Source organism: Aplidium turbinatum, chromosome 3, assembly GCF_918807975.1.
Source record: "Aplidium turbinatum chromosome 3, kaAplTurb1.1, whole genome shotgun sequence".
NCBI lineage: Eukaryota > Metazoa > Chordata > Ascidiacea > Aplousobranchia > Polyclinidae > Aplidium > Aplidium turbinatum.
This window is the reverse complement of record NC_137474.1, coordinates 26,359,787-26,374,005: the sequence shown is the minus strand read 5'-3', so window position 1 is coordinate 26,374,005 and position 14,219 is coordinate 26,359,787. Positions and strand designations below refer to the sequence as shown.

General features: G+C 37.4%; 1 protein-coding gene across 2 annotated transcripts in view; it reads right to left on the bottom strand.

The window, feature by feature from the left end:
• The window catches only part of LOC145767259 (serine/threonine-protein kinase MRCK alpha-like), a 112,229-nt gene that overhangs the window by 58,563 nt on the left and 39,447 nt on the right, over window positions 1–14,219 (bottom strand). For both annotated transcript variants that reach the window (XM_082579050.1, XM_082579051.1), the window contains exons 5-9: window positions 9,773–9,866; window positions 8,758–8,958; window positions 7,944–8,008; window positions 2,812–3,090; window positions 2,077–2,243 (exon numbers count right to left, since the gene is read on the bottom strand). In XM_082579050.1, coding sequence (XP_082435176.1) covers window positions 2,077–2,243; window positions 2,812–3,090; window positions 7,944–8,008; window positions 8,758–8,958; window positions 9,773–9,866 — 806 coding nt within the window. The remainder of the gene's footprint in view (window positions 1–2,076; window positions 2,244–2,811; window positions 3,091–7,943; window positions 8,009–8,757; window positions 8,959–9,772; window positions 9,867–14,219) is intronic.

The following is a 14,219-nucleotide window of genomic DNA, read 5'->3' as shown; positions in this document are numbered from 1 at the left end:
TTTGTGGGAATCATAACACGATGCAAATACCATAAACGCGTAGTTTGCATGCTGCTCTAAGCTGGCCGGTAACCACAAAGGTAGACAACAAAGGCAGTTTATAACTAGATAACAGCGTAATAAACATTATAAATACGTAACCCGACAGTTTTCTTTTACAAGCGTTTTACGTCTAACAGTAAAGTCTCCGCAAAAATTTTGTGAAGCGTTTACAAACCATGGTTATGTGAAATTATTCATCATTATTATTTTTACTTTTCGGATGTTGTAAAACGTCATCAGAAAAAATCACAAAAAAAACATTTCATTACTTCAATGTAGTAGGCCTAAGAATTTTTTATAGAATCGTAGCCACGTTTTATCAACCAAGAAGCCATTTTTTGGCCATATGAAGTTATACAAAATAATTTGCAATGCTGCAAATGTTTGAAAAGAATCTAGGAAGTCTTCTCACAATCTAGCACAAAATGATTGTGTTCATTGTATCTCTGCAATATTTTTTATGACAAATTTTGAAGCTTCGTTATAATCATTTTTATCTTTCAAGTCATAAGTCCATTTTTTTGGCCAGAAACATAATCGCTGCTTTGCTCTTGTATCGCTTCGTCGCGTTTACGCGTATTTTTTGTGTTCCAAACAATAACGACCAAGTCAGCAATTCAGTCCTTTTACATTGATTCAACATTTGTAAACGTTAAATTAATGTAGATCTGCTGACTGTGGGTTTATTTCACATTTCCTTTGTTTACCCATGTTCCTCACTGCGCTGTTGAATTGTTTCGACGCTGGCGGACTAAAATGCATTTTCAAATTGATGGACACAATCTTCAATAACAAGTGAACTTTGAACTTAGCTTTGTTGATGTAAATTCTGTATTTTTAGTGGATGTAATTCATGAGTTATGTTTATAAACACCCGTAAGCTAAATGACTTATGATGTAGCCTGCATGATATTTGTGATGCGACTTGACACAAATCCACAATTCCAAAAGCGCCTAATTTGAACTTAGAAATTTCAGATAATTTCAACAGCTTGTTCAATTGTCTTCTCTCTACTAAAAATATTCATACTACAAACTCAATTGTAGACCTAAAATACACAAACGAACATGTAAACAGCTATTCAAGTAGGCTAAGGTGTTACTTATGAGAAGTTTGGTTCCATAAAACAAGAAGCTGGCCATGGGTTTCGCAAAGCATTAGTTCAGGACAAAAATATAAAACAACGCAGTTTTGCTTTTTCAAATTCATGTAACAATGTTACTCTGTATTGTAACTATTTTATAATTAATGAGTAGCCTACAATAAGATTTGCTCGCATGTCGTAAATCTTTATCGACGCAATGAGTCGGCACACCGCACACACACTTCGTGCGGTTGATCGAGCTCTTTGTCCTTTAGAATTTTGCATGAAATCGGATTAGCACGGTTAATTAAAGGCGGCAAGTTAAATCAAAATTGTCGTTTTTGGGTACCTTTGCAAAAGTTGAAATATCAAGCTTAACATATAAAATTTTAGAATAATGACTTTTCAAACTTATAGACAAATGATTTTTTTTCACACCAGTGCAACTTCTGTTGAAATAGCACCAGCGGATCACACGTAACAGCTGATTGAATTTGATCCAAAAACGGCCCCCCCTTGAGCAGTTAACTTCCAAAAAAACGTTGAAAATCAAAGGGTTAAGGTGAAACAATATGTTCATTTTTATCTGATCTTCATTACAGTAGTCATGTCAATGACATGGGTTGGATTCGTGCCATAACTCCTTTTTCTTCTGTAATTACCAAACGAAGTTTAAAGCAAGAATCAACTTTCTGGCTGAGTGCCAGAAAAGTCATAATGAAGGTAGCCAATTAAACATCTTCTGATTGGTAGGCGGTGTCATTGCTGTCATTGGGATCTTACTGGGAATTGACAGGTTTAAGTGGCTACCATCTTGCGTCATGAAGGCATCATGGTTTCCGACCAGTATTTTCCAAAACCATGATTCAGATCAATCGTTGCCATTCTCTACTTTTTGGTTATTCTCACGTTTAAATCAAGTTCTGACACAATGAAAAACGTCACAAACCTTGCATCTTTTTCTCCAATTGCATCTTCTCCTGCTCTAGGCGCTGAATGCGGCGCTCATAAGTTTGCACCACGTTTGCATCCCCGGTCGAACGGTCCTGAAACTGCTTATCTGCATCTTTGTTCAACGCATCAATAGCTAGAAGCTTTCCAGTGTCGGACAACATCCTGTCGCCACAAAGTCGTAAATTCTTGCATGACGTCACCGATCAAACCATTCACAAACAAGCAAGGAAATGAGCTATAGATTACTTTGTAATTTCAAAAGACTATTAATCGCACAAATATGTTCAATTGACAAGACACTTGTAAGGGAAAATAACAGTCCAAGCTCAAAGTTTCAAATTAAATGACACAAACACGCTGATTGACGGCGATTGACTGACGAATGATTATCATCAGACAAGATAGCATTAAAACTGGCAGTGTTGTAAAACCTTTACCACTGCAGCAGCCCGGCCACTGGGGATTAGAAGTTCGAAGTTTGAGATTGAAGTGTCACTGTTTGTGAGCTACGTCATCCACAAAGTGACGCTAAATTGAGAGCAATATTTGAAGTGAGTAGCTTAACGCACATACAAAAACTTGAATCCTGTCGCTTGGTTAGAAAATCTGCATGGGAGGCACAAAAAGGCAAAGTATTCTATCCCATTTCATAGTGTCTTATTCATTTAGCAAAGTTAAGACAATGCGGTTACACTTGTTCAACAACCTTTCAGGAAGACACATCACTCACGAGTTAGAGGTAAAGCTGAAACCAATGAAAGGCAGATGGTTTCCGCTGAATGCTGAATGGGCATTCCGTGGGGGAGGAGGTTGCAAATCAGGGCTCACTGGCTTCAAATCCATGTCATCAACATCGAAGTTTGAGGTGTCAGTGGGAGATGAAAACTCAGGCTGGTATGGAGGAGTCGTGTTTGTCAAGTTATCCCAATCAATGCCCTCAAAGAATGGGTGGTTGCGGAAGTCCTCGACACCGTTTGTTCCCAAGCGCCGATCCGCGTCACAAACCAATCTGAACACAAACCAATCAGATATGTCAAGGTGCAACATATATACGGGAGCACGTCTTTTAGGTGGAAACAGTTAGGTGCCGGTCAAATAGGCAAACACACTGTGGCGTCAAGATATCTATGTGCGGCACACTGCGGCGCCCGTTTATTTAGGTGCTATTCCTAGTAAAGTCTGCAGGTTATATCAGCTTGGCAGGTAGGGCAATGCTTTTCAGACAAAGTGTTATATTGAACGGAAACATATGTTATGGCTTCAGTGGGTGAAGCTGCTTAAACCGGCAGTGCTTTTCACACAAAATGTTATATAGAACTGAAAAATATTTGTTATTAGTAGAGATGTTCCGATATATCGGTATTGGTGAAATCGGCCATTTTTTTAGTATCGGTATCAGCAAAATTTGGCCGATACTAAACATGTAAAATAAGGCGTTTGCTGCGCATTTTCTACAGAAGCAAAGGTATAGATTTTTTAAAGTTGTAACTATTAACGTCACATTGATGCAGAAAAATAACAACACGTTCAAATTTTTGATACGTCACACTCCCATGACTTCTTGCACGCACCTTTTAACATTGGTTGCTTACAGTGATTCTTTCACTTAAACAAAACGTTTTGTTTCAGCAGTTTTGCGTTGTTCGATTCTTAAGTTGTGAAGGAGACTCAATTTCTCCAATATTTATCATTTGTGTTTCTTTTTCACTCTCAGCAGAGTATAAAACTTGGAAAAGTTTTTCATCCATACGACGTCATGGATGAAATTATATCTCAAATCGGCATAATGACGTGACATCATCTAAACATTTTATCGAATAATGAATTAACAAATTCGATCGTAGAAATCGTAGAATTAGAAATCCTGCTGCCTTGCAGGAAATACTTTTTAAGTAAAGGCTAGGCCCACTGCCAATAACTGTGGTTAGCGTCAGGAAGGGCACCCGGCTGGAAAATCTATGCTCCAAAATATTATGCGCGGAAACAATCGGCCACCCCCACTAGTGGGGAACAAACCGACGATGGATTATGATGATGATGATCGTGGAGCACTCCAGAATCAGAAATATTTAAGTTGACATGAAAATTTAGCCTCGGGCGATTTTTGTTCTGTAGCCCAACATTCAAAATCGCAAAACACACAACTGCGCTGATCGTCAAGAGAGATGGTGGTGTGTGATGACACGTGCTACATCACACCAAATAACATAACAGAAATAGCGAAGAGCAAGTATCACTATAAAAAAATAAAAAAAATGTGACACAAATCGGCAACATCAAAAGACATAGATGTTCTTTGACTTGTCAGCAGCAAGTGGCGATAGCTGTGGCTGTGGGAATTCGTTGCGCAGCCTACTTACTCTGACATTGTTTAAGCTTGATGAGTTTATTACAACAAAAGGTGGAAATAAAATCACAAACTGATAGAACCAGCTTACTAAAAACAACCAAGTTACATGGGTTTTTTAAACGTTTAGCAACGTAAAAGCGATGCAAAGTTATACATTTTTGCTACCAGGGTAGTCTTGGTCTGGCAAAAGCTTCTCAACCAAACAACAAGCGCCCTTTTAGGGGTAGGAACTTTAACATACTGATATTCAATTGAACGAACCCGAACCACCAACCATCAGATGTTAGGTTGTCTGTCCAATTGTAACCATTTCAGCATTCAGCCAGAGAGTTGATTATTACTTTAAACTTTTTTTGGTAATTACACAACAAACAAGAGCAATAGCAGTGGTGGGAAGTTGCATTTTTCCTTTGTTCCAAAAAACGCAACCTTGATGATGTCATGAACAGCGTAACTTCTGATTGGTTGATGGTTCGTAGTTCAATGGGATATCAGTATGTTAAAGTGCCTACCGCCCTTAGGTTGCACATTACTTGTCGAATAGTTTTTGTACGAGTACACAAATGACTTGGTTTACATTTTACATCTTGTTATTGGGGCCCGCAAAAGTCAATAAAGTCAAAACTTTTAAGGACCTCGTTTATCCACGAATCAAAGAATAAAATTGTTTTCAGCACCTAGGGGACTGTTTCTAAGAAGTTTATAGGTCAAAATAAAGACAAAATATTGAATAAAGTCAAAATTTGTCAAATTATGGTTTTTGACAAACATTTTGTGTTTCTTGAGAGTAATTTTTTGTCAAAATCCTTGTAGAAGCATTGTAAATCAGAAACTGCGAAACAATTAAACCATTTTAACCTATAAAAGCAGAAAATATGTCACAATGCCCACTTAGATCAACAGTAACTTTTATCGCAAATTGTCCCTTGTATATTCATTGTTACGTATTTAAATAAATTTTATAAAACACCTCCTCTTCATTAACGTGGTCGTTTCAAAGATTAACAGTTTGGATTTTCGGTATAGCCTACTGACATTCTGTAATACAAAATTGCCTAAGCAAGCTAAATCGTTTTCAGCAAAAGTTAGACAGTTTGTCGAGAATTTCCCATCACCAAAAAACACGACCCACTTTATAATATAAAGTGGGTCGTGTTTTTTTATTATATTATATATAATCCATAAAACACCTTAACTTTTCAACAAAATATTACGTTTGGGTCTGAAATCGACAAAATATTATGTTTGGGTAACTGATATCAATTCAAGGAAGAAGTGTGCCCTCTAGAAACAAGCAATTTCGTTACGTCAAAATAAAGTCAAAATTTGATAAAAATAAAGTCAAAAAAAGTTTTTTTAGGTCAAAATAAAAATGGCCCTACTTATAGCCTATTCGGAGAGTTTGCGCAAACCTTTTATTAATTTTGCAGAAACCCCAATTATAATGCAATGTTTTTTCCGTTATATCCCAGTCCTCAATCACGGTGGCCTTTCATTACTAAAACCTACTATTATGACACAACAATGCAGTTGAGATTGGATTCTTGAATCTTTAATAAATCATGCCATTCCTTGCAAATACCAAAATTGCTTCATTTTTTTGTAACACTGAAGTATCGGCCTAAATATCGGTATCAACCTAAAAAAGTGATATCGGTATCGGCCAAAATATTGGTATCGGTACATCTCTAGTTGTTAGACCAGGTTTGGGTCGGATAAAGCATTATCAATAAATTATTCAAGTTTCCGAACATGACTGAGTTCACTTTTAGTTTTAGTCAAATAATAACTACATTAAACATCAGTAAAAAACATGCCGATCGTAGCACATATTCAAGCGGTTGGTAAAAATTTTGGTATGCAGTGCCTGACTGTGTAAGTACAGCAAAGAGTATGTTTGAAAAGGTACACGAAGTGGAAGGATGAAGATTTTTATTAAACAATATTGATAAATACAAAAAATGCGCAATTAAACACTGCAAATAATAAAATAACCTACCTAAGAGAAATAAAACATAGTAACTTTAGCGGGTTTAGCATACTTTATTTCACACAAAATATAACATAATTAAAATAAAATAAACTCAAACGTTTTCGACACGTACATGTGTCCTCATCAGGAATTAAATCTGCAATACATAAAATGAAAATCGTAAGATAAATTTGACTATGCACTGTAACTGTAACGACACTCTGGACTGAAAGCACAAACTGAACATATGATACGAGAATGATTGCGAGTAAATTATGCGGTGGGAAACAGATCACGTGAGGTGTAGACTACAAGCATTGGACAAAACAATTAGAACACACACAAAAGGAACGATGAGCCACAGGCGAATAACTGCCGGTTGAGAAATGGATTGTTACGTTTGATTCTTAAGTTAATCATCCTGTGTATAAAACATTTAAAGTGCACCAATATTTTCAACTGAAGTCGCCTACCCCCTTTGCTCTTTCTTCAAATGTTGTGTATAAATTTAGTTGTTTGCGTGACGCAAACCAGACATACATTGGTATGTCAACCAGACATTTGTTGACAAGGGCCGGGGAGCACTTTAACCCAAACCTAACAACTAAAAGTGCAATTAAAGAGCACATTGCCTCTTGTGAAACGTGCACTGACAATGTCTCGATCGACCAATTTAAAATCATCTCTCGAGGCAGATCTGATTTTCAGACTAAGATCATGGAAGCCTTAAGAATCAAACGTAACAATCCATCTCTCAACCGGCAGTTATTCGCCTGTGGCTCATCGTTCCTTTTGTGTGTGTTCTAATTGTTTTGTCCAATGCTTGTAGTCTACACCTCACGTAATCTGTTTCCCACCGCATAATTTACTCGCAATCATTCTCGTATCATTTGTTCAGTTTGTGCTTTCAGTCCAGAGTGTCGTTATAGTTACAGTGCATAGTCAAATTTATCTTAAGATTTTCATTTTATGCATTGCAGATTTAATTCCTGATGAGGACACATGTACGTGTCGAAAACGTTTGAGTTTATTTTATTTTAATTATGTTATATTTTGTGTGAAATAAAGTATGCTAAACCCGCTAAAGTTACTATGTTTTATTTCTCTATGGTTCAACAAAGCAAACTCTCTACCAAAGCTTTATCATAACCTACCTAAAAAACACAATGAACATACAAAAGGTAATTTGAAAAGTTAAGGTCCCATGTGGCTTACACCTTACTGTAGAAGTTGTGGCTTACTCCTTGAAGAAACTCCAACATAGTTTGACTGGAGCCGACTTTACTGATCAGACTTTACTAGGAATAGCACCTAAATGACCGGGTGCCAACGTGCTCCGCACCTAACTATCATAACGCCACAATGGGCATGCCAGCCGCGCCTATTTAACCGGCACCTAACTGTCTGCACCTAAAAGACGTGGACCAATATATGCCACATAATGACACAACACAAAGCCATTGCGTAAGTTGATGCAAAATGTAATAGCAACTAAGACAATTTTCACTACAATTTTCTAGATGATGCGACTGTAACTTACTTGCTCATAAGATTCTTAGCTCTGTCAGATACATCAGTAAAATGAGGAGGATATCGAAATTTTTCCTAAACAAATGGTAAAAACAGTTACTGAATACTGAAAAGTATGGGTGTTCATCAGGACAATTATCGTTTCTAGCACTAGTTGCTACGTTCATCTGATGAAATTGAAAGTAAAATTAACAACAAACAAGATGGTTTATTGCTTCACTGACGTTTCGCGCACCATGACAATGCGCATCCTCAGAGCAAATAACATACAAAATAAAATTTCACCAGGTTATATACTGCAGTGCGATTGAAGGCAAGAAAAAATAAAACACGCATTATTTAAAAAAAAAAAAAAATTGGCCAATGATGTGTGAGCGGTTACTTTCCAGTTTTTACGTAATTTAACGTGAAAAGTAACCGCTCACACATCATTGGCCAATTTTTTTTTTTTAAATATTGCGTGTTTTATTTTTTCTTGCCTTCAATCGCACTGCAGTATATAACCTGGTGAAATTTTATTTTGTATGTTATTCGCTCTGAGGATGCGCATTGTCATGGTGCGCAAAACGTCAGTGAAGCAATAAACCATCTTGTTTGTTGTTAATTTTACTTTCAATTTCATCAGATGAACGTAGCAACTAGTGCTAGAAACAAAAAACAGTTACATTATCATTTAAGTTGAAGGATCAGAAAATTGTACTTACTGCTTCAGTTTTGTTGAGAAGGAGGCTATCTTCTTGGCGTCAGCACAACCTAACTACTCTCTATAGAACAGCGAGCATTGTGTTTCTCTAACCATACCGGTGTAGCCTCAACACAGTTACCTGGTGGTTCATGATCTTGCCGTACGTGTCCACAAGTGACTCTGCATAGAAAGGAGTTTCTCCAAAAAACATCTCGTACATGCAGACACCTAGCGACCACCAATCACACTCTTTACCATACCGACCCTTCCCATCTTCCATCGCTTGGAGGATTTCAGGAGAGATGTAGTCAGGTGTGCCCACGGCGACGTTGGATTGAACCTGTAATAAATTTGTCTTGAAACATTGACTGTTCAAAAAATGGAGATACTGGGCAAAAGAAAGTTGTTTTCCGAGTAAGGCTTGGTAACAATAAACAGGTGACAAGCAGTTGCAAAATTCAAGCTGAACCAAGCAAGCTATAGCACAGGTCGTGGATACATACTGTAGCTGCTGGCAACTAGGTAGTCTATAGGCAGCACTTTGTCCAAGTGTAAAGTTATAAACAGAAGTGATTCGTTAAGTGCAAAAACCTGTCATTAATAAAAATAATGAGAAATAGCAACACCTTTAGTTTCAGCCGACACTACAAACCTCAGAGTCACGCTAGTCGTGAATTAAACCTTGAATTTGCTTATTACAGAAAAATGCAATGGTGGTTTAATTTGACAAATTATATTGAGTCAATATTTTCACAGAACACTAGTAATCCGGTGCAAAGCACATTGAGATCCAGGTTCTGACCCAGGTGCAAACGAGTGTCAATCACGCACTAGACACCACGATATTATAACGTTTTTATTGCATATTTAAATATTATATATATATCTACATTTTTCGCTATGTATTAAAGGAAAACTAAGTTTCACCAAGTTTTATATTTAATTCACACAAATCATCAAAATGCAAATAAATATGCAAACTAAACAAGACAACAAATAAACGTGAGATTGAACATTTGTGTTGAAATCTCAAAACTCGATCTGATAGGTTAGCACACACCTGGGGTCCTGAGCTATGACACATCACATGATGACTATACAGCTCTAAGAATAATATCCAGCAACAGTGTGATTGTATTAACTAGTCCACATACCGTTCCGTCGTTGGTCAAGCGAAGACAGGAACCGAAGTCAGCCAGACGGATGTGGCCATTTACGTCTAACAGAATGTTGTCAGGCTTGATGTCTCTGGAAATTCAAACATGGATAGATAAAAAGTGTGTTGGGTTGGTCCACAACATTCCAGTACCAACATCCAACAATTTACACACACTCCATTATTAATATCAGTTAGCATACAGCAATTTAAGGTGGTCATTACATGCACCTAAAAATTTAAGTTGGAGAATATTGTACATTGGAGTCTGCTGCTATTCGGAGAATCCGATTCGGAGAGTTCCCTACTCGGAAACAGCCTTTTTCGGAGAATTGTAAAATCACAGCGGCATATTATGTATATTGAAAGGAATTAGCTTACAATACAGAAATGAATGGTAATGAGTGATTGGATTGTTGCATACAGACGGCGACGCAGGATATATGTCAATTTTATGTGAGCAAATATTTTAGTTTAATAGTTCAAAAATAAGTTTAATTCGCTTTCTATTTTTCGCTAAATTTCAATTCAATTTATTTTTCTTTGTCGGAATGCAAAAAAACGAAATTGTGGAACAAAATACAAAATTCTCTAAATAAACATAAGGCGTCGTTGGATTTATAGAAGGCGTCGTTGAAATTACAGAAGGCATTGTTGGATTTTCAAAAAATCTTTGAAAAGGGCTGTCTCCGATTGGGAGATCCTCCGAAACGGGCCATTCCGTCCTCAGCATGACCACATTGAATAGGGCACTAACCCACAAACCTTCAGAATGACAGCATTGGCTCTGTGTTACTCCAACGCAGAATATGCAATATGCATGCCCTGTTTGGAACTGGAATGGCCCGTTTCGGTGGATCCGATTCGGTGAGTTCCCTATTCGGTGAGAGCCTTTTTCGGTGAGAGACCTATTCAGTGATTTTTTTAAATTATCAGGTACCGTAGCCTAATTATCATTGCCGTTTTAGGGTTAGGGGTTAAGGGTTAGGGGTTAAGGTTAGGGTTTAGGGTCTTATTTCAACGTTTAGCGACGTTACAACGATGTAATAGCGGCAATGATAATTAGGCTACGGTACCCGGTAACTTACAAAAAAAAATTCAAAAAATCATCGAATAGGAAACTCTTCGAAAATTGCTCTCACCGAATCGGACTCACCGAATAGTAGCAGACCCGTTTACAACAGGTCCTGTAACTCAATGAAACTCAACTCTGCTCTTAGCAATTCTTGTCGACTTATCTATGGACAAACTGCTACACAGACATGGTTAAAATCAAGAAAAGGCATCCCAACACACAGTCAGCCACTAATTTAAACAAAAAAACAAGGCTTATGCAATGGAAACAACAATTCGAAAATGACTCATCATACGTGGAAATGAAGGTTCCACCATCAGAGTCCCTTCCCCCAGGAGCAAACGCACCCTGGGCAAAGTGGAAAACCTTGAATCAACACCAAACTGGCGTTGGCTGTACTAAATCTGCAATGGTAAAGTGGGGCTACAATACGACCCAGTTACATGTATCTGTGGCACCAATCCCCAAACAGCAGACCATCTTCTTGTGTGCCCACAGCTTACCACCCAGAGTACAAGTGGGACCCTTTTCAATATACAAGTCTGTCACACAAGAATGTGTTGATCTGTGGTGTATCAACCAAAGTTAGAAGACTCGATAGAAGAATTGTAAAAAGTTCAGAATACAAGCGAGGGATAAAATAAAATGTGAGGAAAGAAGATGGACATTGAAAAAGGTTGAGAAGCGTGGTATAACTCAAGGAAGAATAGCTTGAAAACCATTTGGTTATGAATGCAGCTTTGTATTGAAAAGGTAGGCCTACTAAAATTGATACTTGTACAAATAAAATGTAATCCCAAGCCATTGCTTATGTCTACCCGTTTGTGCAAGGAATATTATTCTAAGCTATGCAGCTAATACATGATAATAGGCTAATAAAATATGCCTATAACGTGTAGGGCGCTGTCCTAACAACTAGATACATTTGTAATAACTATATGAAACAAAAGAAGTCTGAGTGATTTCATTAAAGAGGTTTCCAAGCTTATTACTTTGACATGAAGGACTAAAGGTTGGAGATTAAGATAATAGTTCTGGGTTCTTCATAAAGTATGCTAACATTGCACTAACCCATTTCTTGGCTTGAAGAACTTCATGCTATGACAATTGACAATACCAGTGCCATGGTGTAACGAGAGCCACGGAATCACCATGACAATTGCATTGTAATTACATGTTCAAATGGAATCGGACAATTGTAAATGCGGAGAAAATTCAAGGTCTTTGAGCATATCTTAAATGTTGATTAATTTAAAAAAATACTCTAGGTTTTTCATTTTAACAAATTTAGAACTATTTGAAAGGGCACTCATTAAAAATTCAAAAGTGAACAAATAAATAATAATCATATATATTATAGCATCATGTAAGTAGTATCGACGTAAACGTAGTTAGAATATAGCATCTAGAGCAGAGGTGACGAACCTGCGGCCCGTCAAAGAATTTTGTGCGCCCGCAAAACAATTTGACAATCTCAAATGGTCATGTGTTTTCGGCAGCACGTACCTATGCAAACAGTTCTTTTCTAAAATGCACTTTACAAAAAGTTGTTACAGGTCGAGGCTGACAGATGAAAATCTTAGTATGCAGTTGAGTGTTGCCACATCGTCTGTTCGACCTAATATTGAACGCTTAATCAAGCAAAAAAACTTTCCCAAAATCCCACTAAGCAAAAAATTTCAATGCTTCAATGTTATTTTTTAATATTTTATGCTTCAATGCTGCATTAGATAGCTTCAGCTGTATGATTTGCATGGGCTTTTGTTTGTTGTTTGAAAAAGAAATTTCATTAACTGATTTGTTGTTTCGGAGCATAATGGTCGAAACATTTAGTCAACTTGAGCAAAAAGGATAGAGCCAAAAAAAGAAGAAATCATACTCATATGAAAGCAAACGCTTCGAAAATTAAACTGTCTTCATTATCAGTGCAAGTACTGATGCTCTATCCTTTTTGCTCAAGTTGATTTGTTTTTATTTTTTACTGTTGTATGTTTCGATTCTGCGTAAGATAATTTCAACTATGTGGGTTTCATTCCTTTCATCTGCCGTTTGTTACTTTTCATGAATAGCCTAATATCATGAGTCGCTAACTCATGTGCAGTTGACAAAGTGGCCCGCGACCGCAAAAAGGTTTGTCACCCCTAATCTAGAGGGTCATCAAACGTCAAACAACTGTATTAAACATCAATATTTAGGGTTACAATGTTAAAAAATTGAATGTTTCTCGATTATATATTTATTGGCCTAACTTTCATATGCAATGAATGAAAATTTGAATAAAAGAATAGCGTAGCTATTGCAGTGTAGACTAGAGATGCAGCGAACCCAAAATTTTTATCCGCACACCGCACCGCAACTGACTCATCTATCCGCGCACCGCACCGCACACCGCAATTTATCTGGAACTTTGACACTGCACCGCACCGCACACCGCAAATTACAAAATTAAAAAAAAATATTTTAACGAGTTATTGTTTAGAAAGTCAATTGTAGGAAAAAGCATCCATGGCATATAACTGGTAACCTAGTACCAATACAGTTGTGCACTAATTGGCCAGGCTAACCAGATCATATTCTCTTATCAGCAATGCATCTAAGTTCTAAGACATAATACAAACTAAGACAAATAGAATGTTCCTGGATCCAGTATCAGGACTTTTGAACACTTTTTGTAAGCAATAATGCAATTATAATGCCAGTGGCTATATGAACTACACACACAAGAGTAAAACTTATAGCCTGAACTCACTGGGCTAACTGATATAGTAAATAATGCGGTAGTTGCGCTAGGCCTATAGCCTGGTAACTGAGCTTATCAGCTAGGCTACTAACCAAAAACATTCGTACAGCTTCCCTGACAAGCAAGCCCTAAAACCCTGTCAACTGCAAGCCATTTGCAATTTGCATTTGCATAGCTTTCCATCTTAGGGTTTCCGAAGGGAAAAATAACTGATCCGTGTTTCCAATTTAAATTTGAAGTTTCATAGCTAATTCTTGAAAAGTTGAAAGTTTACGTTTACGAAAGTTTAATTTCTTGAAAGTTTACGTTTACGAAAAATTAATTTCTTGAAAGTTTACGCGGCAAGCGGCGCGGCGCGGCTTTGTCATTTCAACCTTCCACGCGGCGCGGCGCGCGGCGAAAAAGTCAAAAGCGGCCGCGTACGCGGCGCGGCGCGGCTTGCATCACTAGTGTAGACCTCTTCAAATCAGGCAAGTCAAGGAGTGATATTTGCAAGGACTTAAAAGTTAACAGAATGCTGGTCTGGAGAACTCTTAAAAGGCAATTAAAGAAACTGGAAATGTCAAAAATCGACCTGGCCAAGGTCGCCCTCGAAGCACCAGAACTTCAAAATTGATAAAAGCAACCAGA